Source organism: Pinus tabuliformis, chromosome 3_2 (genome assembly GCF_031772625.1).
Source record: "Pinus tabuliformis cultivar Carrire ecotype Pingquan chromosome 3_2, CPIR1, whole genome shotgun sequence".
NCBI classification, from domain to species: domain Eukaryota; kingdom Viridiplantae; phylum Streptophyta; class Pinopsida; order Pinales; family Pinaceae; genus Pinus; species Pinus tabuliformis.
In genome coordinates this window covers 693,284,933-693,312,379 of record NC_142302.1, presented here as the reverse complement: position 1 = coordinate 693,312,379, position 27,447 = coordinate 693,284,933, and the positions used below count along the sequence as shown (strand labels likewise).

General features: G+C 33.8%; 1 protein-coding gene across 4 annotated transcripts in view; it reads left to right on the top strand.

Moving 5' to 3' along the window:
• LOC149182523 (MADS-box transcription factor 50-like) overlaps positions 1-27,447 on the top strand; it is a 237,188-nt gene that overhangs the window by 128,801 nt on the left and 80,940 nt on the right. For 2 of the 4 annotated variants that reach the window (XM_089418585.1, XM_089418584.1), the window contains exon 2: positions 875-943. The exons of the other annotated variants lie outside the window; for them this stretch is intronic. In XM_089418585.1, the coding sequence (XP_089274711.1) occupies positions 875-878 (4 nt within the window). In that variant the 3' untranslated portion in view covers positions 879-943. The remainder of the gene's footprint in view (positions 1-874; positions 944-27,447) is intronic. 4 annotated transcript variants of the gene reach the window in all.

Genomic DNA, 27,447 nt, shown 5'->3' with positions numbered 1-27,447 from the left:
TGCAAGGCCTTCTCCATCAACCAAATCCCCATAAATTTTCTTATAACTACATGTTCCACCATGTGTTCTTTGTGCACTTGTAGCGTTGGTTCACTTAAAATGACCCGAGGAATAATGGTCGACTTGGGTTTATAGACCCGTGTCACGCTCATAGCTGCAATTTTCTTACTGCTATCTTCTTTCTCTTCTCCCTGCTATCTTCCTCATGATTTTCTTTCTGTCCGTGAGGTTTGATATTTCCTGTATTAATATCGTTATTTATCACGTCCGGTGATTTCTTGAAGTGATGCAAACCAGTTCCCTTGCTTCTGTTCGTGACTATTTGACTATAGGAGGGATCAGAGCTCCCTTCTCCACGACCTGCTATGGTTACTAGTGCTAAACCCTAACTCAAACCCTAGTTGAGATTGCAGAGCCACCATTCGTCAGAGACTTCAGGTCAAATTTCGACCATTACTCATTGCACATTTCACTATCGCTACTCACCCTAAGAAAGTTTAAATTTATACATTTAGATGTTTATATAATTTCATTAGGTTATGCTTAGATGTTTAATCTTTGATGGAGAAGTGTAATTATTTGCTTGAGAAAAATGTTTTTTTTTTGGAAAATTATGTTGTAAATGCCATAATATTTGTTTTTTTATAGGCTTTTCTCACAGATACAAACCATATCTATACTAGCATATTTGCATGTCCGAAAAACACCCATAAGTGATGGAATAATTTGTACGAAATATGAAAAATAAGAAAATTGGAGCTTAATATTCTGAATGTGGTATGCCTAGATTGTAGGTGAACTCATTGTTTGTAAAAGTTGTTACAATTTGCAGGTCATTAATAATTATAAATTTTCACTTTTGGACTTAATGCAGCTAACAAACACTATGGACATGCTAGATGACACTATTGAATATTTGAAGATCTTTTAGAAGAAGGTCCAAGTATGTAGTTTGTTTTTGTTTTTTTATTTTTATACATTTACAGATCCTTATGGCCCTAACATGTATTTATTTTGACAATTACTTTGTTTGGTGAAACTCTCCAAAATTTAGTTTTTGTACATGATGATATTGAATGTATTTTTTTAAACATTTACATATTTCATGCACATTATGTTTTTTTGTTTGAAACTTATATCAGGCATATTATTCTTTAACTGGATTGGCATTGAAGTAACTTAAATGGAAAACATGGTAGGTGTGTAAGTTAATTTTAATTATCTAATTTAGTTGCCTACATTCACTATTTTAATGTGAAAGCAATTATGAATATGATTCGCAGAAGTTAAAAAAAACCTTGTAAAAGTAAATATTTAAAGTCATATGAAGGGCACTTTAAAAATAAAACAGTCATTAAAATTTTTGCTAATGGGTAAGGTGACCTGTCAAATTTAACACCTGATGGCTGTAGTCTAATAAGTCGAAGGAATTGCCTGGAAAGCTACCGAAATTCCGGTCATATTTAGAGAAAATCCGGCAAGGATTTTTGTAAAACCAAGTTATAGTTGTTAAACTTCAAAATTTTAGGTGTTCTAGACATTTTTGATGGCGCTGAATCCATTTCCACCATCAGAAACACGATTCAAACATTGCCTCTCCAAGATTTTTTGAAAATTTTTTGCCCGGATTCCTACCACTTTTGGCCGTCCTGGTAATTCCTCCGCCTAGATAGACAAATCCGTATGGTGTAAGTTTTATAATTTATTTTAGGTATATAATAATTTATATTTATTTTAATTTTAATTTATTATATATTTATAAATATAAATTTGAAAGGAAAAAAATTAATAATATAACATTTTAATATTTAGTAAATTTATATCCGCATAAAACAATTAATCAGGATGTCTTAAATTTACTTTAATTCTATAAACTATCGGGCTTGTAAAACATCTCTCGTCAATAACGTAAATATACAAATACGAAGAAATGGGTTGACCCTAACTCTAAAATTGTGGAGTAATGATGGCCCCTCAAAAGAGTTGTTATTGGGATGCTTATATGTAGAACGAATGATGGTAAGAAACTGTATATTTTTTTGCAATCTATATATGTTTAGGATTTATTTAACTTTATACTAAATATTTTTTATTATGAAAATTTAATAATATGCGTTAAATTTTTATTTTATTAACAATAAATTTATATTTTAAATTATTATTATCATTATTATGAAAATTTAATAACATGGATTCATTTTTTATTTTATTAATAACAAATTTATATTTTAAATTAAATTTTAAATATTGTAGATTTCTTAAAAATTAGAAAAATAATAATAAAAATATTATTTATTTTTAATTATAGAAAACACTACTTTTATTATTTAATTATAAAAATATTAATTTAAATCAATCTAAAATTCAACTTAAGATTCCCGTTTAATGCTTAACTTATTCCCTGCCCAATTACTAAACCTAACTAGTTACATTATATGTTTTATAAGGAATTTGTTTATATGTATTTATATATACATTTTTTTAGAGTTATATGATTTATTATTAATTAATAAATAATTATTACATAAATAGTTTTTATATTTCAATTTAGTATCATATAATATTATTTCATAAATCACACTAATATATTAGTGTTGGTATTTTTTTAACACGTTATTCTTATCCAATGTAAAGTCATGTAGTTTGTGTCATTATACTTATATTTAGTTAATATTTAGTTTACTATATACGAAATATATTTTTTTATATTAATATAATAATATAAAATTTATCTAAAATCTAATTAAGTTTTATATTTTTTTATATAATCACATTTTATTAAGATTTGGTTTACTGGAGAACATATTATATATGTATTAAATATGATAATATGAGATTTATCAAAGATCTAATTAAGTTAGAGGGTTTATGGCATATGAATGGAAAGTTCTTCTTATATTTAATTGTATGGGTGCTTAATCAATGGTATTTTTTTCGAGAGACATTGTCCGAAAAGCGACAAATAAAGATTACTTAGACCAATTGTCAATGCAATCCATCCTCTCAAGGATTTATTTGTAGACACATATGTTTCGTCTTCGTTATACATTGTTAGTGCTGGTATGCGATATTGCTAGCTAGCACGTTTGAACTTGATCATTGGGTGTAATGTGGTCGTTGTGGCTCTATATCATTACAAGATTAGTAAACACAAATATAGTGATAGATGTAATGCAGAGTTGCGTCTATTCTTGATGATAGGATGGTCATTTAATTTTCCTTATTCTTTTGACTAGCACATTAGAATTGGTGTTGTGAAGAATTTATCAAGTAGGTAAAATATTGCAAAAGTTTTATGAGAAAAAGATAATAGATCGACTCTATAATGCGGTTGTTACCTTTCAGTATTTTGTTTCTTTGTTGTAGACATAGAATGAAGAACTGAAAAATTAGTTGAAGAGTAAGGCTATTTTATTTAGGACTATTGTGACAAAGAGAACTAAGAAGGTTGATGTCCTAGGGAGAACCATGGAAAGCTTATTCCATAACCCTATAGATGAATTTGAGAATAAGACCAACATTTTTAATGTTTTGAAAGACGATGTTAAGGATTTCTCTATTATAAAAAAGTTTCCTTGAAGGAGGAAATTCGTAGGTTGGAGAGTAATGCCCATCCGACTAATGAGGTTTTCCACTTATAAGACTATGTTGATGAGTTGTGTGATGACACTACTTCTCTTCAAGCAGATAATAATAGATTGTTTGATAGATATCATGCCTTGAAAACTATTATGATTTCTTTGTTATTGTTGTTGACTAAGAAGAATGACACCATTAAGCGCTTCTAAGATTGCAAACCGATCCCTGAGATAGATTCAGTTAATTGTAGAATGTTGAAAAGAAGATATTGTCGGTGTTTTACTGACCTCACCTATAACTTCTTCCACCTTTGAGGATCTTGATTGTTAACTCATTATCTTTCTGGAGGTCGATGTTGATGTTTGTGGTTAATCACATGCTTTAGTGGCAACTAATGATATTATTTCCCCTAGCTTTGAAAAACACGCTATTATTATTTGGTCTCTACTCCTAAACAAAATGGGATATATTAGAGGAGGGATGAGTGGATAGGGGTTCCTTATTCCTATTGTTAGGTTCCTATACCAATAGGAGTCATAATTTTGAATGTCTGAAGTTAAGCCTTGTAATATTATACATACCTTTGATTTTTGCAAATGTTTTCCATATTAAAAATTAAAAAAATGTAAAGAGGGTATGTCCTAAAAGAAATATTAAAGGACAAAAAGAATAAGAGAAGGTCAAAAATGGAAACATATGAACCCCCCTAAAAAAAAGAGACCATGAAAGTGTGCAAGTCTAAATGCCACTACTATTTAATTTTATGCATAACAATGATTGTGTGCAGCTTGTTATTCATGCCACAATCCATGGTAATCAAACTATTTAATCTTGATTATATCATGCTTTGAATTTTATGTTTATAGTTAGAGAATACAATCTGCCCAAATAGTTTAATCTTGGCAAATAATTAGATAGGCAGAGAAAATAAAAGGAGCTCATCAGTTTAATCTAAGCCCTTGGATGATATAAGGTTAGAATTAAATATATTACTTTTCAAAAGAAAAATGGATGATAAGGGTTTGCTAGCCTAAATGCACCCAAATAAATGAAGAAAAAATGGTAAGGTAAGTAATGGGTAAGTTGACGAAAGGTTGCTGAAGTATAAAGTTGATTGGAACAAAACACATGCACCATGCTTAGACTACCACCGGGATAGGGGCATTACACCCACCCACTTTTCATGTCATTAGGAGGGGTGGTGTGGCTTGTCACCCAACATGGGGTGTAGGAAAGAGAATGCATCGTTTCATGATGAGGTTTTTTCTAGACTCATTTTATATTTGGTTTGTGATGAATGCTGAGCATATGAAACCTATCTATGAAATTTCCTTGGTGCATGTGGGATTTTCCTTCACCTATTGTAGTTTTAAAAGGGGACATTGCCATGATTTTCAACTAAAACTTTAAATTTGGAAATGGGAATATTGAGTTATGAATTGTCATGCTAAAGAAGGTTCAATGTCTAAGGTTCATAGTAGTGGTAGATCCTTACTTTTATGTTTTGGTTTCAGGGATGATCATCTAGCTAGAGACAACGGAACTAGCAAAAGTGCATACTCAAGCTTGGCAATTATTTTTCAGGCTAGTCTTTTGGATGGCTGGAAAAATTGTGATGTGTGCAATTTTAGCTCGACATTGTTGTGTTGCTCTGTCTTGGTATTTATGCACAGATTTAAGTAGCTAATATTTTTTCTCCTTCCTAATTTTGTAATGTTATTTGCTTATAGTTATCGTTGGTGTGGTGTTTCCCTCTTTGAAGGGTTTTCATGGTGGTTTGTTAATGTTTTGTGCCCCCTCAGTTGGGAAGCCTTGCTGTCTAGGGAGAAGGATTGTGCTTCAGGTTTTTTGGCTCGTCATATTAAGGGATTATGGTATCTTCCTCTCTGTGATTGTTTTGTAGCTTGGTCGGCTAAGAGTTCATAATAATTGATCAAGGTTCAATTACTTTGGGCATGGTTGTAGTTGGCCAAAAGAAACTTGGTCGAAAATTGTAGTGTCGAGAGGGGCATGGGTAGTTTCTCCCTAGATTTTGGTTTCAGTATTCAGTTGTGAGGGGTGGTTGACAGGGCATGAATTTTGGGATTTGTGGGGTTTCTTTCTTTGGAACTATGTTGGTTTATTATCTATGGTAGTCATTATGCCTTGCGAGAGTGTGCATCGTTGTTGTGGGGATGATGGATGTGGCTAGGATAATCATTCTATTACATAGTAATAAGCATAGGATGCAATGGATACCTATCACTCAACAATCTCTAACAATACATGAGAAAAGATTCAAAGACTTGAGGCCTAAGTTGCACAAGACCATCAAGCTTATTCTAATTTGGAACTCTTAGAGGAGGTGTCCCAGTTGCTTCTTGACCCTCGACACCCTAGGTAAAGAAGGAATCAATATATGCATTTAGCCACTCTTCCTTGGCAGTCAAAGACTTTACTTGGACCATCTTAAATAAAAACCATGAATATAAGAACATCATTATCTAATTTCTCAATGATATTCAACACAATCCATGGAAGCAAGAAGCCTATATAGGTAGATTGGAAGGTCACTTACCTCAAATTGAGAGACAAATTAAATGTGATTTTCAGCCCTCGACTCCACTTGGTTCAAGTGTGAAGGATATAGCTCTAGTATTATAATTAGACACATGACTTGGTTCTTATGTTCTGGTTATGTTCTTGTAGGCTCTTTTATGTTATCTAGTTTCTTGTTTGTTTTTGTTTCCATGTTTGCCATATAGACTTTTTTTACTGTTAAAACTAGCCAAGAACTTTCCAGTTTTCTACATGGAAAAGTAAATATGATAATTTTCAAGATAGACTTATGAATAATGTAATATGAATTTTGAAAGCAATATAATTAATTTACACAAAAATGTATATATCTATATATATAAAATAATAATATAAATAATAAAATAATATTTTAACAATTAAATAAACTTAACAATTAAAACATATTATTTTATAATATTTTTTTTCTTTTATTTACTTATAAATCTAAAATTAAAATCAAATTTTAATATTAATATTTCTATTAGTTTTAAATATTATTTATTAACTCAAAAAAGATATTTTCCAAATAACTTTAATAAATTAGTTTTTGTATGTTAAAAATCGTTATCCCAAAATAACTCATTCTAAAACATTATGTACAATATATCTTCCACACCACTCAGCCTTTTAATCTTCGGAAACATATTGTTCTCACTTGCATCTTTAAAATGCTAATTTTGATTGAATTTTAGAAAATATTTTATTTTTAATAAAATAAATTATTAATTCTTCAAGAGACTAATTATAATTCATTACGAGAATGATATTTTATTATTAATTAAATAGCATACTAAATATTATTTTTAAAATATTAAATATTATTTTTTTATATAAAATTATATCACAGGTCAAAGGTTTTGATTATATTATCATAAATTTATCATATTTTTAAATTTATTGAGTGTGAGAGAAATCAAAATTTTCGAGATATATATTTTTACCTAAGTTTTACAATAAAAGTTTTTACATTTTAATAATGTTTCAAAATAAAAAGTTATATATATATTTCAAGTTCTAGTTCTAGTGCCAGTGCCAGTGCCAATGCCAGTCCTAATCCATTTCCTTAAAACAAATTCCCATATTTGGATCCATCAAATTTGCTAAGTTGTCGGTTTTGGTACCTTGATTGTTATGATTACCAATGGATCGAGTGGTTCAAAACTTATTTTCTCTCGATTGAAATAGAGGGTTTGACTCCTTATGAATAAGTCCCTCTTTTGAGATGTCAGGATTATTGAATTTGGATTACGCCTGACCATCATGAACGTCATGACCATCACTCGAACGGGACCTAGTAAATCAATGTTTTTTTCCTCCTCCATGCAGTTAGAAATAATTAATTCCTACTTGTCTATGGTTGTAATTCTCCATTTGAGGAGTTTGTTCCTACATAATAGGAATTTAGTTTTGCCTAGTTTAGTGTGTGGTTGAAAGAATCTCTCAACCACACTAGTGTACGTCCAAGATAGAATTCCTATCTTGAGACTATTGATTGTATAAATATGTGTGTAATTTCCTCATTCATGAATAATAGAGAATATATTGTTGTGTGTAATTTTATCTTGGTATCAGAGCCCTGAGGGCTGGCCCCTCGTGGGCTTGGCCCATCCTGGGCTGAGGAAATAAAAGAGTATTTTTTTTTTTAATTTGTCCATCGAGCATCGAACAGGGTTCCGGTGAGCTGGGCGGTGTTCTGGTGCGCTGAGTTTGGAGAGGTCTATGGAGTTTCTCTATTTGTTCTTGGGCATTGAGCGTTGATATTTTCTGACGCTGGATCGTACTCCATTAGTGACTTAGAGAGATTGATTAGAGCTTGTCTGCATGGCGTGAACGGTGGTTTCGATTCCACTCGCCATTAAAGAATCAAGAAGGGTTTCGAGACTGTGGTGGAGGGTTTTTTGAAACCTGCATTGAGATCAAGCTCCTTGTTTAAACCGGGGAGCGGGCTCAGAGACCTGACTTAGCTCGGAGGCGATGCAAACGGTTTAAATTGATCCAGCACTATGGTGGATTGGTTTGGTGCTGCGTTGTTGTGGCAAAGAACCCCGAATGCCTGCGTTTGACTGCCATCATTTGGATTATTTCGTAGCATTTGGAGCAGAGGAGACCCTCATTGCAGACTGGTGCTCTGTGGAGGAGATCCCGTTTCAATTCAAGTCCAGAAGTGCAGTGAAGACCGTGTTACACTCAGAGATGAGCCTATTCGGGGTTGCTGCAATGGGTGGACCTCCAGGTTCATGGATTCGACTGTTTTCCTTATATTTCATAAATCGATACCTCTGTATTCAATCGGCCTAATCTAGGAACATCAGGATATTTTGAGTTTTTTGCATTTTCTGCTTTGTTTCTGGTTCCTGGAGAAGCCCAGCTGGAGAATGTGGGTGAATTCCCTATTTTGGAGAGCTTGTTTCAGCGCTTGTGTCCATTGATTTTAGGCTATTGGATGAGGATTTTACTGTGGGTGCCTTCTTGATCAGGTTTGGGCATTGACTTTGTCGCTGTAGAGATCAGAATTCTCTGGTAGGTGCCAAGATCCAACTGAGGCCACTGAGGATAAGGTGCAGAAATCATTTGTGAAGGAGTATGCGTGTGACTAAACTTATGTGTGGAGGATCATTGCATGTGTAAGCAAACTTTTTGAACCTCTCTGTGGATTGCCAAGTTCTACAGCGTGGATGTGTGATAAAGCCGTGTGGAGGAGCCATTCCTGTCGGTGAGAGGAGAATGTGCTTGCTGGTCAAGGAACTCCAGTGTTCTGGGGACTTAATAATGGACCCATCGTTGGTCTCTGTACTATGAACATTACCGTGAAAGGATGACCAACGATGCCAGGAAATCTAAAAGGCTCACATGTTTTACTTGCCTTACAGCGTATATGAAATAGTGGAAGGGATGTATGTGCCCAACTCTCATAACATGCACCCATTGCAACTGTTTTTGAGGGACTATGTCAACATGATTGCTGCCAAATATCCCTTTTGGAACAGAACACGAGGGGCAAATCATTTTTTCGTTGCCTGTCATGATTGGAGGGGCAGTGCAGAATGTTGCACTTAACACTAAAGCAGACCATCACGTTCCACTCCATGATGACATTCCAGGATGGAACCTTGTATTTTGGCCTAGATGGATTATTTTCCTGTGCAGATTGCTGATTGTTGAAAGCCATTTTTGGTCTAGCGGCATGTGTTAAAAAAGTGAAGATTCAACAGCATTTACTTATTGCACTGGATGTTCCAGCCCCTATATTGAGCAGACATCATGCTGAGATAATCTCATGTCGGTATTGAGTGGCACTCTATGGGAGAGGCTCATTAGAAAGTTCCAATTGATATAGCCAAGCTTCTTAATGAAGGCTTGTCTGTCAGGTGCTTGCTGATTGTTTGATTCTGCGTTTCAATGTTTCTTATAAAGTAAAGTGCACGGAGAAAGATGTTTTTACTGGAAAACCCTCTACTGTGGTTATTACTGATGAATGTCCAGAGGTTGGAGTCTGCGGAGGTGGCAAAACACACTTTGATCTCAGCGGTGCCGCTATTAACAGCATTGCAATTCCCGGGAGAGATGCAGATCTCCGTAAAATTGGAGCTTGAGTAGGATTTTGGCTTGAAGGTGGATTTGCAATGAGCTAGCTTTGCTATTGTCGAAATGTTTTTTTAATTCTCTGATGATGTTGCAATATATTGATTAACTGTCATGACAATAAAACTAGTTGTAATTTAAGTGACATTAGTATGACCAACTATTGTCACAATGCTGAGTGTGTTGGAACTGGTCATTCCAACACTAAGCAAATTTGCAGGGAATGGTGAACACATGACAGTGAAAACGACATCAATTGGAGCTACATCAGAGATTGGAGGATGATTGAGATCGTGTTGCAGATTGTTAGCGAGCATGAGGCAGTATGCTTGAAAACAATGACTAGCCTTGATACTGTGAGTAGGGGAAGTGGCATTATGTTGCGATGCCAGGAGAATTGGATACTGAAATGCGATGGAGGATTGGACCGTGGAGTCCTAGATTACTGTTCTTGAAGGGAAAATTGTGTTCTCTTCGTGTGGCTGTGAGTGCCTATGTTCCGGTTTCTTTATCAGTGGACCCCTCATAGATGAGGTAAAGGAGCAGCGACAACGTTTATGGTGGACAACAAAGTAGATGTTTGTTTGAATTAGTGTGGTTTGTGGAATAGACTCCCTAGCATGTTATAAGCAAGTCCAGTTATTGTAATGGTCATTGTATGTACCCAGAAACTCCAAAATGTAGAATGAAATGTAAATTTTTTAAAGGCATCTGAAAGTTCGTGGTGATCTCAAAACCACTTTGTAATGGTTTATGGTCAGCCTGAAACCATCTTTTGTCACTGTAAAGTGATGGTTTGTGGTGAGCCAGAAACCACATATAGAGCCTTAATGGCTACAGGACTTGCCCGGTGGTGGCACATTTAAGTTCTGGATTTGCCCGGTGGTGGCAGATCGGACTTGCCCGGTGGTGGCATATTGAAGTTGGCGGATTTTCCCGGTGGTGGTAGATCGGACTTGCCCGGTGGTGGCATATTGAAGTTGGCGGATTTGCCCGGTGGTGGTAGATCGGACTTGCCCGGTGGTGGCATATTGCCTGAGTGGCTAATGTGTGCACAGGAGCAGGTGGACTACAGTAACACCTAGCTCACGGTCTCAGATATTGGTGTGTCTGAGCACAAGAGGGTCGGCACACTTTTCTATCTGACAGTTGCGTCGAAAGGCGCAATCAGCGCAACTGTGTGCCATTGTTATTTGGACATGAATATTTGGCTTAGAAAGGCATTGATCTCTCTTTGTTTTTGGAAGTTCTGTACATGCAATTCGCCTGATGTTAGTGGATTTGACTATCATGACAAGTAGTCATTAAGGGGGGGAGTTAGAAATAATTAATTCCTACTTGTTTGTGGTTGTAATTGTCCATTTGAGGAGTTTGTTCCTACATAATAGGAATTTAGTTTCTCCTACTTTAGTGTGTGTTTGAAAGAATCTCTCAACCACACTAGTGTACGTTCAAGATAGAATTCCTATCTTGAGACTATTGATTGTATAAATATGTGTGTAATTTCCTCATTCATGAATAATAGAGAATATATTGCTGTGTGTAATTTTATCTCATGCTTTAAAATTTAATGAAGCATTATACAAGGGATGGGTAGGGTTTTGTTTGTGGTTTAAGTATGATATTTTCTGTTCAATAAAATAGTTGGATAGTGAGATATGAGTATGGCAAGAGCTAACAGGCCTACCATTGGGCATTAAATGCCTGGTTACATGCGCCTCAGATAACTTTTTAACACACATGCCATTATTTTTTATTTATCTATCACTGGGCGCTCGTGTTATAAAAAGCTATCAGGGCAGATGTAGCCAGGCATTTAATGCCCAATGACAGGCCCGTTAGCTCTTGCCATATGAGTATAAGGTTATTTTTAACATCGTCAGTATGCATATTTATGGATATTTTTAAACAATTTTTTGATATTTTTAAAAATAATTAATATTAAAACTATAGAAGATCCAAATTTATTGTAAAAAGTATTTCTCTATGCTTTTAACTAGTTTAATTTATTAGTTTAATTTATTTCTTTACTTTAGATTCTAAACATGATAGAAAACAATTAATCCCATTCGCACAGCGAGGGAGGACAGTAAGATAGGAAAGTTTGAATTTCAAATTGTGAAATCGAAGGAATAGTGAGTCATGGTCGTGTTTATTTATTTGTTTTTTATTTAATTGATTTTTTTCCGAATAGCCGTCGGTGGGGATATTGCTACCTTTAAGAATTTGCACACAGGACGCGGGATGAGGTTCATTTGCCTCCGCGTTGGTGGAATCCAAGTAAATTGAATCCCTCATCATCATTGAGGGAATTTCAGTATTTCATTTGAATTTTAAAGTAATTCATTTGTAATTAATTCCATCTTTTCATATAATATATTTATTTTAATTGGGTGAGGAAAAACTGGTTATTTTGAGTAGCCTCGTCTAGAAATAAAATTTGCTTAATTTATTGGCGAGAAGGGGTTTTATAAATATTTTTAAGGAAATATTTTGAAAAAAAAAAATTGAGTATGAAACAAAAAAATTGTTATTGAAAGAATATTAAAGATATAAAAAATTTCTTTTGGAACTATAAGATTTGTTTTTTGGCATTTACAAGCATTTTAGGGCAGATATAGGGATTAGTTTTTGTTGGAAAGAACTATGAGTAAAGGAAAGTCTGAGATCTAGAGTTTTCCGTATGACTCATTTTTTCCAAAGATAATGTAAGCATCCAACACAAAGCAACCCTAGATTATTTTGGAGTCTACATATTAGCGTAACGAAAAAGTGAATACTATGAAGCTTCAAATCCTTTCGAGAAAATTTGAAACATTCAAGATGAATGTGATATAAATCATTCACTAGTTCATGACCAATGTGATGATAATTGTGAATCAACTCAACAGTTATAGCTAGGCTATTGAAGGCTAGACAAAATGGGTAAATTTGTCGGGAGCATAGTAATGAAGTTTTAGATGGTTTTCATTAGTATAGAGAAGTCCAAATACAGATTAACTGATGGGATCTTTTTTGTCCAATAAATAATGAATTCGTATGGCAGATGATTCCTTAGAACCTACCTTAAGGACTTCGGCATCGATTGGTATAAGAAGAGAAAGAAGAGGTAGATGTCAAAGAGATAAATGTAATCATCAAGGTCAAGGAAGAAGTACACCAGAACAATGAGGACAATCAAATCATCCTAAGCACTCTCAGATTCATAGGGGATGAGGCATGAGATAGATAGAAATGTCCAAGGTACAATCTTACTAGTACAAAAGTTATGGAAACTATGAAAGTGAATGTAGAAAAAGCTAGTTAGATCTACACAAGGGAAGATGAAATGTCTCCAACACTAATGAAGGGACATTTAAATCAATTTTCATATCATGTCAAATCACTAAAGAATATCCCCACAAGGATCTTTGGTTCTTTGATAGTGACCGCGAAAAACACATGACAAGTAACAATGGGTTATGTTATAGTATTGATAACTTTGTTCAATATGAAACTATTTTAGGATATGATCATCATGTTAAGAACATAGGAAAAGTGTTTTGTATGTCCTAAATAAGAAAAAAGAGAAGAAAGATATTTGTGATTTCTTTTATGTACCAAATCTTAAACATAAAATATTATTTATTTGATAATTGAGTCAATGTGGTTATAACAACGACTTCAAAGACTCCACATGCCCAATTTTAGATAAATCTCATAGTAAAAGACATGTTGCAATGGTCCAGATCATGAAAAATATAATGTTCACTTTGAATATGATAAATTTAAATATTTCACAATCATAAGCACAAAATATCTTAAGAATATATGAGACCTAGTTGTGGCACCTTAATATTGTCATCTACCTTTTTGGAGTCTTAGTATATATCGGAAACAAACTGTGGTTAAGATATTACCCACATTGAATGAGAAAATTGGCCATTGTATAAGTGAATTTGTTTCCAACATATGTACTTTGGAAGTTATTTCCATGCTTTTTTGTAAATTGAATTCATTTGGAATTCTCCAAGATAGTTTTCTTCCCAAGAATTAAAGAAATTCGCTAGGTGTGAGGGCCAGACTAGCATAGGAAAAATATCATGGAGAGCGTAATCCAAATGTTTTTTAAGAATGGGAATTACAGGAAGATGTGGGAGATAAGCTAGGATTGTGAAAGGAAAAGATGGCATTTAAAAGACACAAGAATCCCGCTCTTCTGAATATATTCTATTATTAAAAAAATTTGATGAGTCAAATTTTAACAGAATGTATTGATCTTCAAGTGGCCATATATGTTTCAAATATTTGTTTGAATAATTTTTTTTTGGAGGGGCCCATTAGGAAATAGGAGGGATAGATAGCCTTTTTGAACTAAGTAGACGAAGGCTCCCGAATCTTTAGCATCATCATCAATTCTCCTTGTGGGAGGTATACTTGTATGGGAGTGTAATATGCCTCATTATAACTTATGGTAGCTTAAGGAAAAAAAATATTGTAAACTCCAACTCAAGAAAATTCACACTATAGTAATTAAATTTTGGTTCAAGAACCCAAACGATAAGAATTATAAGGAAAATAATTGAAACCATATGTATGAAATTATGTTGTTTCATTGTTCATTCACTTTAATAGATTACTATATCTTCATTGACATTTACTAAACTATAAACTTTGCATTTATATTCTCTCTTTGATTCATGTAAGTATAAATCTTTCACAGTTGTCTATATGGAATCAACTTTATAATTCTACAAACTTTATGTGAGGGAAGTTTACCCCTTTCGCACATATGGAAACATGGTTATTAGCTCTTATGAATTTGGCTATGGCGTAAGTTACGATGTTATTATTATATCTTAAAAGTTTCTTTAATTGCTTATTCCGTTAGATTGTCACCCATCGTGGAATGACATAACCTCCATAGCATCATTTAATAGATGGAGTTTTATTACAATGTCTTTGTGTGATAATATGGTCTCCTCCATCTTCGTCTACCACCACCAAACCAATTTTCCCAAATTATTTTCTTCCACAAATCTTCATTTCCTATTATTACTCGGCATAGAAGCTTTACACCCATCATAAAATTCACCAGAAGTGGATCATTGATTCCAAGGCCCCCTTCTATTTTTGGAGAATTAACCACTACCCACATATCAATATGAGATATTTTTACATCTAAATTCCCTCATTGCCATAACGATTTATGAATCTCTTGAGCTATTTGGGATCTCACCCCTATAGTGGCTAGAAGAGATGGAAACTAATACAGAGGAAAGTTGAGATCACTTCCTTGATAATGATTACCCTACAAATTGAGTTAGCTCAGATGGTTCCATGATGAGAAAATTTTAAGTTGAACTTCAACAAAAAAGACTCCAATGAATGATTATTATAAAAGGATCTTAGCAAAATAGGCATACATCGATATTTAAATGATTTCCAAGCCTCTGAAACATAAATAACATGAACATAGAGAATATGGATTTGAATTAATTTACTTACATTCAGAGTGTACAACTATTCTTTTCCCATTGTCAATAGACCTTTGGAAGCTTTCACAAACATGTCTAGCACCATTTTAAACCTGCAATGATTATTACTCAAGCACCTACCAGTAGGAAGGTATCATAAACAAGTTGAGGATTACTAATGATTTTCATGCCCCCTGAGAATCAAATACCTAGGAAAGCTCCAATACTTCATTCATATTCCAATTATCCTACCTATGTACTCTAAGACTACGATAAACAAATAAGGGGAATGAGGGTCCTCGTATCTTAAGCCTCTCGATGCTTTAAAAGAGCCAAAAATCCTCCCATTAAGTAAAGGAGCAATCCATGGGCCTTATAAGAAAGATACAATCGAACTTACGAGAGAACCATCAAACCCAAACTGCTTGATAAAAAAAGAAATAAATTGATTTTTTACTCAAGTAAGACATTACCCATGTACATCTTTATATATAATACCTTTTCTTGCTTGGATCTACTGAATGAAAATTCTTTTATCCACAATTTGGTAGTTTCACCAAAACCTCCCTTTTACGTAATGAGCTTAGAAAGAAGGGGCGTGTGGAAACATGCAATAATTTTCGGAATAATTTTGTAGAAGGAATTATAAAGAGAGATGGAAAAATTTCATTAGAAAGGGGGATGGATTGAACTCTTTTGGAATGAGAGCAATGAAGGAGAATTTAATACCAACTCTCATCTCGTGACACTTAAAAATATATTCCACCGTCTAATAGAGATCATAATTTATTATATGCCAACAAGAATGATAAAAGCTTGAATTGTTCTCCATATTATATTATTGTTTTGGAGGGATTCATTTACCACCAAATTTTTCTCTTGGATGACAATAATTAGGGTTTGTACCCGCTTTAATAGATTTTAAGCTTTTAACAAATTTTTCTTGCTCTCTAACCCCATGTCGTTACATGATAATATTTTCATCATTTGCTTGTAAGTTTTTGGGTTCCAACTTCAATACAGTCACTACCACTTGCCTTCCTTGTACCTTGACTAACCCTATAAAGAGACTTCCATGGTGGATTGTGTTTCAAGCTCCTTGTCCTTTTTAGTTTTGTCACTATAGATTTCTCTATTCATATTTCTATGAACATTCGTTGCAATTTTTCTTTCCTCAATATCTTTCATAATTTCCACCTTAGGAATTTCATCTACAAAATCAATAATGTAAGTTCCTTCATATTTTCTTGGGATTGAAGGGGAAAGAAAAATATCCTCCTTGCTAGATTCCCCTTCAACTTCGATTGGAATGTCCTCTAAAAGAGACATTTCATTTAGTGTATCGTTGGGAGTTGGAACTTCATCAGTGCTAACTTCATATTCATCATTTTTTTTATCCTCCCTCTTCTGGGTGTCATAACATGAAGAAACTATTTACTTAGCTTTGTTCCTCATGGGATTTAGAGGGGGAACATGTCTAACATTTTGATAGGGCGTTTGATGAAACTAGAGCCTTCTCTATAAATCGTGACTTATTAGTTTCCACCGAATACTTTCTTCTTAGTCACCTCTATGCTGCTTTGGCTACTACCATTGTTGTCCCTCTTATTCTTTCTTTCTCTAGGTCTCTATATGAGGGAAATATCCTACAAAATGTCCTCATTCATGGCACATTTTTCAATTCAATAGAAGATGATCATAATCAATCTTTTGCCAAAAGGACCAATTGGTAAGGTTTATTTGCACTAGTTCTGAAGGTCCTTTCTCAAAATCAACCTCTGCACAAATCCATGCACAAGATTGAATTCCCTCGTGTGTCTTAGCCAAATCGGTGCACTTTTCTAGTTGTTTGTAATAATTCTGGAGGTTGCATCATTCTACCGATGGAGAGGGAAATATGGAAGCTTCACCCACATCGAAAGGACAAAAGGAATGCCATTCTTAGGGTTGAACATCAGGGTTCCATCTATACAGGTAAAGCCCCTAAGTTCCTATGAAATATGGAACATTATGAAAAATTGGATCTCTATCTTCCTTCTCTTCAAAGAGGAAGGAAAATAACCCCTTACCACAAAATGAAAGAGAAATGTTCCCTTTAGCCTTGCACTAGTTATATTCAACCTAGGTAGTCATGAAGTAGGGGAGGGCTAAAGGATAAAAATATGACCCAATAAAGTCAATTTCACAGAATGCAACACCATATTCCCCAATGGCTCGACATTCACATTAAAATACAAAATGTCATTTATTTTTTTCACAAATTTGTTGGGGCGAGGCAAAGGACTACAATAACTATTCACCAATAAAGCTTTGAGAGCCAAAATATCTGGTGAAGCCATGTAGAAATTTCCCACCCCATAGTGGAAACCATATTAAGTGCAAGCAAGGACAAAAAGGAGCTTGACTACTAGTTGAAATAGGAAGAAAAAAAATTATCATGAATAAATGAGACATAAAAAATTAAGAACAAAACATTGTTTATTAAAGATATGAATTTAAACATATTAACTCTGAAAAAGATATACATATTCTTTAAATTTAAACTTATATAAAATATTAAAGATAATCTACATTCATTTAATATTTTATTTTCTATTAATCACTTCAACATTATACTAAAACGAAAAAATATCCAAACTAAAATTTAAAGTAGACCTCCTTTCTTATATATAACCTTTTATGAAATTCACATAAAATCTAGTATTAATTTAACATGCCTTTTCCTAACAAATTATATGTATATATATTCGATTTTTCCCTATGACTGCCCAAGCTGAGAAAAACCTAAGACTGCCCAGGTTTGTAAATACATCCGACTGAATTTAGCCCCTTTCCGGATGTTAAAGTGCTCACAAATTACAAATAAATTTTAAACAGTTAGACCCTTGCGTTTGTAGAAAGTAGAATGACGGCTGGTAGGGTTCTGAATGCGTTTTCAGCTTCACTATCTTCTTCCCATTTTGGCTTCCTTCAACACAAGATAAGAGGTAGGTACCTCTATTTTCAGTGTTAGTTTAGCGCCGGAGCTAGATTTATATTATAATCGTAACGTTCCGGTTGCTTCGTTCATCGCATGTCAGCGGCTATTCTTAAAACCTACGGCTACACACTGTTTGTCCGGATAAACAATAAAAATGCAATCGCTGTCCTTAATCGCTCAAAGCGACCTCCCATGGAAAAGCCAGCTCGTCCAAGTACACATTTTGCGTTACAAACAGTCGAACAGACTTTACCACTACCAACTTCGCTTGATGGAATTTTTTCGTACCCGATTTCCCTCCTTGCCATAAGAATTTATGAAACTCCTGAGACATTTGGGATATCAGCCTTATAGGGGGCAGAAAAGCTGAAAACTAGGAAATTTGTGAGCACCGTTGATGATGATTACCCTCCATACTGGGTATAGCCAGAGAGCTCCACATTTAGGATATTTTAACTGGAACTTCAATAAAAAAGATTCCCACGACTAATGATGAAAGGGTGTGACTAATGATGAAAGGGTGTGAGAGAAATAGGCGTAGCTAGATATTTCCAAAACCGGAGACTCACAAAAGCCCAACGATTTGTACCAAAAAAACGAATAATCAGCGAACTTTCAAGCATCTGCAACAGAGATGCCAGAATCTGACTGGTCAGGTTATTCTCAAACTCTCTCAACTACCCGTCATATACTCGACTATTTTTCCAGCATATATTAACCTAACTTTGATACAGTGAACTATTTTTCCAGCATATATTAACCTAACCTTTATGATCGGTTTTTTTATCTGTTTATTCTAAAAATTCCTTTTTTTTCCTTTATCATACAGCTGAAAAAACCCCTAATTCTGTCAGTACATCAGATTGAATTTAGGCCCTTTACGGATGGTAAAGTGCTCGCAAATTACAAATAATTTTTAAACATTTTTGCTCCATTTGGACCCAGCGGGAAATACCAATTCCATCATGAAATTTGATACGCAGACCTCTGTAGATGACAATTTTAATAATCTTATTTGGAACATTAATTTGAACGAAACCGATTACTGATAAGCAAATGCATTGAAGAAAGAATGCAGTCGAAATGAAGCGAAGAAACTTACTCGTTGTGGCTTGCAAACTCGTAAATCTGGCCGGTTTCGGAGAAGATGATAAGAGCAACTTCAGCATCACAGAGCACAGAACGCTCAAACGCTTTTTTAAGCAAACCGCCCTTGCGTTTGTAGAAACTTGAGTGGCGACTGGTAGGGTTTTGAATGAGTTTCACCTCCACCTTCTTCTTTCCCTTTCCCATTTTTCGTATCTCTAGTTTCGGTATTCGTCACAGCCCAAGGGCTACATAAATATTTTAATCTTAAACCTCCGGTTGCTTCGTTCATCGGATCTTCCGAGAACCCAGGGCTACACCGTATTTGTCCGGATCGCTGTCGTTCATCTCCCACAGTGCAAAGCCAACTCGCCCAAGTACACATTTTCCTTACAAACAGTCAAGCAGATATCCTAAACACTAACACTATTAGTTATTTATTTGCGCAACAGACGTGTGCTTTAAATGAGCTGTGCTGTATATGTTTATATTGAATTATTGGCTTGCTAAAATTATATTGAATTATTGGCTTGCTAAAATCCAACAGCAAGTATATATAAATGAGTTGGGCTGTATATGTTTATATTAAATCATTGATTTTCAAAAATCCAACAGCAAGTATATATAGTTTTCGCCCAAAATTTAATAATAAGTATATACGACATCCACTCATTTAATACATATTAGCAAATTACTTATTTTCAGCAACCTATTTTTCTTAAAGTGTATAATTAACCGGTTTGAAAGGAACATTTATGAGATCTTGCCTTCGATTTATGTGCATCCTCTATGATTGACCGGTTCGAATGGAACATTTATGACATCTTGCCTTCTACATTCATGGTATATATAGTCTCTGTTCCTCTGCTACGTTCACGGCCACACCCCTTCCCTTCCCGTTTAGAGTGTATGATTGACAGGGTCGAATGGAACATTTGATGGTGCTGAATCCATTTCTACTATCCAAAACACGATTCAAACATTCCCGTTTCGAGTGTATGATTGACCGGTTCGAATGGAACATTTGATGGTGCTGAATCCATTTCCACCATCAAAAACAGGATTCAAACATTGCCTCTCCAAAAAATTTTGAAATATTTTTGCCCAAATTCCAGTCCTGGCAATTATCCGTTCATATGCTGTAAGTTCTTAATTTATTTTAGGTATATAATAATTTATATTTATTTTAATTTTAATTTATTATATATTTATAAATATAAATTTGAAAAAAAAAATTAATAATATAACATTTTAATATTTAGTAAATTTATATCCGCATAAAACAACTAATCAGGATGTATTAAATTTACTTTAATTACATGTTCTATATACTATCGGGCTTGTAAAACATCTCTGGTCAATAACGTAGATATACAAATACGAAGAAATGGGTTGACCCTAATTCTAAAATTGTGGACTAATAATAGCCCCTCAAAAGAGTCGTTATTGGGATGCTTATATGTAGAACGAAATGATGGTGAGAAACTATATATTTTTTTGCAATCTATATATGTTTAAGATTTATTTAACTTTATAATAAATATTTTTTATTATGAAAATTTAATAATATGAGTTAAATTTTTATTTTATTAATAACAGATTTATATTTTAAATTATTATTATTATTAAGAAAATTTAATAATAATAAATTTATATTTTAAAAAAATAATGATAAAAATATCATTTATTTTTAATTATAAAAAAATTAAATAAAAACACTACTTTTACTATTTAATTATAAAAAATTAATTTAAATCAATCTAAAATCAACCTAAGATTCCCTTTTAATGCTTAACTTATTCCCTACTGCCCAATTACTAAACCTAACTAGTTACCTTATATGTTTTATAAGGAATTTATATATATATATATATATATTAGAATTATATGATTTATTATTAATTAATAAATAATTATTACATAAATATTTTTTATATTTCAATTTAGTATCATATAATATTATTTCATAAATCACACTAATATATTAGTGTTGGCATTTTTTAACACGTTTTCCTTATCCAATGTAAAGTCATGTAGTTTGTGTCATTATACTTATATTTAGTTTACTATATAGGAAATATATTTTTCTATATTCAATACAATAATATAAAATTTATCTAAAATCTAATTAAGTCTTATATTTTTTTATATAATCACATTTTATTAAGATATGGTTTATTGGAGAACATATTATATATGTATTGAATATGATAATATGAGATTTATCGGAGATCTAATTAAGTCATAGGGTTTATGGCATATGAATGGAAAGTTCCTCTCGTACTTAATTGTATGGGTGCTTAATCAATGATATTTTTTTCGATAGACATTGTCACAAAAGCGACAAATAAAGATTACTTAGACCAATTGTCAATGCAATCCATCCTCTCAAGGATTTATTTGTAGACACATATGTTTCGTCTTTGTTATACATTGTTAGTGCTGGTATGCGATATTGCTAGCTAGCATGTTTGAATTTGATCATTGGATGTAATGTGGTCGTTGTGGCTCTATTTGATTACAAGATTAGTAAACACAAATATAGTGATAAATGTAATTCTTGATGATAGGACATTCATTTAATTTTCCTTATTCTTTTGACTAGCACATTAGAATTGGTGCTGTGAACAATTTATTAAGTAGGTGAAAGATTGCAAAAGTATTATGAGAAAAAGATAGTAGATCGACTTTATAGTGCGTTTGTTACCTTTCAGTATTTTGTTTCTTTGTTGTAGACATAGAATGAATAACTGAAGAATTAGTTGAAGACTAAGGCTATTTTATTTAGGACTATTGTGACAAAGAAAACTGGGAAGGTTGATGTCCTAGGGAGAACCATGGAAAGCTTATTCCATAACCCTATAGATGAATTTGAGAATAAGGCCAGCCTTTTTAATGATTTGAAAGATGATGTTAAGGATCTCTCTATTAAAAAAGGTTAGCTTGAAGGAGGAAATTCGTAGGTTGGAGGAGAGTAATTCCCATCTGACTAATGAGGTTTTCGACTTATAAGACTATGTTGATGAGTTGTGTGATGACACTACTTCTCTTCAAGTAGATAATAATATATTGTTTGATAGATATCATGCCTTGAAAACTATTATGATTTCTTTGTTACTGTTGTTGACTAAGAAGAATGACACCATTAAGCGTTTCTAAGATTGCAAACCGAGCCTTGAGCTCGATTCAGATAATTGCAGAATGTTGAAAAGAAGTCATTGTCGGTGTGTTACTGAGCTCACCTATAACTTCTTCCACCTTTGAGGATCTTGATTGTTAACTCATTATATGTTTGGAGGTTGATGTTGATGTTTGTGCTTAATCACATGCTTTAGTGGCAACTAATGATATTATTTACCCTAGCTTTGAAAAACACACTATTATTATTCGGTCTTGATTGCTAAACAAAATGGGATATATTAGAGGAGGGATGAGTGGATAGGGGTTCCTTATTCCTATTGTTAGGTTCCTATACCAATAGGATTCATAATTTTGAATGACTAAAGTTAAGCCTTGTAATATTATACATACCTTTTCTTTTTGCAAATGTTTTCCATATTAAAAATTAAAAAAATATAAAGAGGGTATGTCCTAAAAGAAATATCAAAGGACAAAAAGAATAAGAGGGTCAAAAAATGAAAATATATTAACCCCCCCAAAAAGAAGAGACCGTCAAAGTGTGTAAGTCTAAATGCCACTATTATTTACTCTTATGCATAACAATGATTGTGTGCAGCTTGTTATTCATGCCACAATCCAAGGTAATCAAACTATTTAATCTTGATTATATCATGCTTTGAATTTTATGTTTATAGTTAGAGAATAAAATCTGACCAAATAGTTTAATCTTGGCAGATCATTAGATAGGTAGAGAAAATAAAAGAAGCTCATCAGTTTAATCTAAGCCCTTGGATGATATAAGGTTAGAATTAGATATATTACTTTTCAAAAGAAAAATGAATGATAAGGGTTTGCTAGCCTAAATGCACCCAAATAAATGAAGAAAAAATGGTAGGGTAAGTAATGGGTAAGTTGACGAAAGGATGTTGAAGTATAAAGTTGATTAGTTGACGAAAGGATGTTGAAGTATAAAGTTGATTGGATCAAAACACATGCACCATGCTTAGACACATATTTCAATATGTACGATCAATTATGGAAGCAAAAACAAAGGTTAGCAAGTTAATATGATTAACTCCTCCTCATTCATTTTTCCCCTTACTTACTAATTTCCTATTCACAAGTATCTTCTAGTACTTTAAATCCTTCAAGTCAAAGAGGCTCAGAGCATTTATCTAATTTTTAGTGGGACCGGACCCTCGGCTTAATGACTTATGGACATTAAGTGTTAGAATCCCCTTCATAAAATTCATTTCCCCCTCACTACCCTAATAAAACCCCCTTTTCCTAAGGTTAAACTTCGTTTGCCTAGGAAAAATAAAAACCCCCCATGTTAAATTATATTTCATTCACAAAACCCACAAAAGTGTTTTATCCTAAGTATCAAATGTATGTGGTTAAAATGTGCAAATTTTACATTTATGCTTATTGTTAAAGTTCACTCCGCACATTCATTTCATATTTTAATTTTTAAACATTATTATATAAATCCCTGATAGTCCTTTTCCCGTATATTAATTAAATCCCCTAAATAAATATCCCAACCCTTAGTTTTAATATAAACTATACTACTTACCCCATATCCCAACAACACAGATAAATCCCATCATTAAACCCTGCCCGAGTGATTAAATCTGTGATTAAGTGTTAATTAATCCCAAACCGTCGAAGTTTAAAGCCCTGGGCCCCGTCGAAACACATGCTCTTATCACCCGCGCACCTCCCTCACCTAACTGTAATATGATTTCCATCTCCTTCATCCGATGGTCCACAGCCATATTGGCTGCACCCCACGACCGACCTTTACCCACCCGATAAGGTGGTTTTCCCTGGCCCCCCAACTACTATGTGTTAAGTGCTGGAGTAGATCGGGTGACCCCTCCTTAATATCGCCTCCTCCACAAAAGTTGTGTGATGGCTTGGAAAACCACCTCCCCGCTCAACCTGATAAACCGCGCATGTTCATTCATAAATTACCCACCAAAAAATGACCGTTGCTCCACAAAAAGGTTGAGAAACCCTTTTTCACTCGTTTTCTTTGTGAACCTCTATGAACCATTGTGATTCCACCAAAAGCTAAATTTACCAATCGAACTCCAAATTCACTCCTGAAGAAGCTGAAGAGACCCCAATCAACCTCTCAATCCGTACCAGAGCCATTTGAACTTTTGTAGATGCCGTGAACTCAAAATTTGTAGATAATCCACCCAATTCCAGGTATTTCACCACGAATTACCACTCACCCTTTCAAATTTGAAAACATTCATCCTGTAAAGTGCTTTAACTCAGTAAAATTAATTAAAATTACTTTAAATTTGAAAGTTTGTTGCCTAGACCCTTCTCAAAACTACCAATTTCTTTGAAAACCTCTGAATACACCTGTGAAAGTCAAATTCAAATCCACAAGAACTAAATTATGGCTGCCCCTGTCACCATGGATGTCAAGCCTATCACTACTCATTTGGACCTACACCACCTCCCCCTGGTAGACAGGGACATTCAAATAAAAAATGCAAGTGCATATGAGGTCCTTCTCAAACTTCATTGTTTGAGTAAAGATAGATACCTAAACAATTCTGATGACATTGGTCTTTGGGAATCCAATTTGCCCAAATACCAATTTCCCCAAGTACATATCTTTCCTGAAATTATCCATATGTGCCATGCCTGCTACATTCCCAACCAGAGATTTGTAATGTCCCCTGACTAGAAAGTGTTGTTTACTATCACAGCTGAATCAATCAATGAGATGCTACAACTCCAACCAGGACCAAACCTGACCCCACTCTCCATTGGGGATCTGTTAGACTAGTACACCAATTTGAGTCCCTCTAGACTGGCTCAATTATTTCAAACATTCATTGTAGAAGAGCAACACATTCCTAAAATTTCCCCTCCATATGTTTCTGCCATGTTCTCTGAAAGGGGCAAACAAATCATAAGCATGATATCATGTATTCTAGGTTGCACCATTGATGAATTTATTGATGAGCTTATCCTGGGCATCGTGTCCATTTAAACCCTAGGAAAGCCTCTTGTTACTCTGTATGATTATGCCCAGTTCATGGCTAAAAGAATGCATGAACAATTTACTAGGATGCACAATGAGAGAGTATTCAAATACTCATCTATACTATACCATGTGTTTTTATATTATCAGTCAGACAGATTTCCATTCACCCTCCAAAAGCTGGATACCAAAGGCCAGCCTAGATCTGTTATCTTTTGGACACCACTTTTTCATAAGTATTCATCTCCTTACACCTATACAAATTTCATTAACTCTTTTATCGATCCAGACATGACTATGCTGATAGGAAGTCCTCCACCTAGAATAAGCCAGGAGATCAAAAGAGTCCTCCAATTGTCCAGGCAAAGTAAAGTGGGAGATTGGTACCTTTACCAAAACCACACAGAAATAAGAATCTATGGGTGCCAGCTTGCCCCATAGAAGCTCCCCAAATACCTCCCCACAAGGTTATTTGCTTTAGAGTATTATAGGAAGATAATGAACTCAAATGAAGTAAATTTTGTATCAGCCAAGAAAAGAACTCAGTTCAGAGTCAAAAATCTGTTAGGCCCTTTCATTTGCAACTCTAGAGAAGCAGGGTAGGAATCAGTTAAGATCTTCAACAAATGAAGTTCCAAAATAGTTTCATATGGAGATATGACCCTCAAGGGTTTATGACCAAACTTAGACAAAAAGTAAAATTGGGGCCTTACGTTCATCATCCCATACCAGACATTGAAAGATATGCAAATCAATCGGAGTGGTTGGAGAACACTCTTGTTCTTGGTGGAGTAGGTGGTGTTGTAGGAATTGAACTCCTACCTCTAGCTATAAATCTACCCCTAGAGTCTCTTTCTCTATGCATATCAAATTTTTTTTTGAATGTAAGAGATAAAGTTACCTAGTTACACTTCCTTGGCAATGGCGCCAAAATGTTTAGTCAATTTAGTATCCTAATTTGTTTTGCATAAATTATAAACCGAGGCTCGTAAGCTAATGAAGTGTAGTGCACTGTATGTGCTAGTTAACCCTTCTTACTTCATTGTTTTGTATTTTATATTGCTTTGTTTTGGGGGTTTCTTTGTTTCCTAATGATGTACAGTTTGAATTATGAGAAACTGAGTCTAAATTTCATAAGGGTGAACTAATTAAAATCTAAGTTAAAGGAAGGAAGAATAGAGCATCTATCCTATCTTGTCATTTGAACCTAAGTCAAAAATTAAAAGGTGAAGTTGTAAGGAAAATTGAAATCATTACAGAGAATGAAACTAACCAAAGTACTTCTATTTGCCCAAACATTCAATTTTGAAAGATAACTTTTTTGAGATGGCATACAAGCAACTTTCTGTACTGTGTGGTCGAAAGAACTAAGTAAAACATGTAGACAGTAAGCGATTGGTTTCAATCCAAGTGTAAAATGAATGTTTAGCCATTTAGTTTAGGATGGATATCAACTTAAAATGGTGGTCAAAAGCATTTATTCACACAATGCATTGGCAATTTGAACTAGGAAATAAATAACCAACAAAACAATGAGTAAATTAATCAACAATGCATCCTTATTACTTTTCAACCTTACCCTGTTAAAAAAAACAAGTTTCATTTATGAAATAGATAAGAGAAACAAGACTGCACCATTGAATTCTAACATTATGCTACTGAAAGTAATTAAAAGAAATAAAACTACAAGTAATCAACCTAAGTTACAAACACTGCTAAAAGTAAAAGATGAAATTAAAATTGAACAGAAAACAAATGAAAAGAAAACCTCCTTCAGTGCAGGGGCCCTTTGCAACTGACTGGGTTGAGCTGCTAACTAGTTGAAAATACTCTTTCAAATGATCATTGGTCAACACACGGCTTTATATTATAAATAGGAACAAAAGTTCAAAATTACAGAGCTGCAAGTCTGAGCTTAATACATTCGAAAACTTCGAACTCCTCTCAATTCTGTACAACTGAGATTTAAAGAAAACATTCATAATTGTCTTTTGAGAAAATTTAGCTACATGTGGTCTCCACGTATTACAATAGATCTGCATAAATGGTTGATCAGCTATAGGTGAGTTTAATTC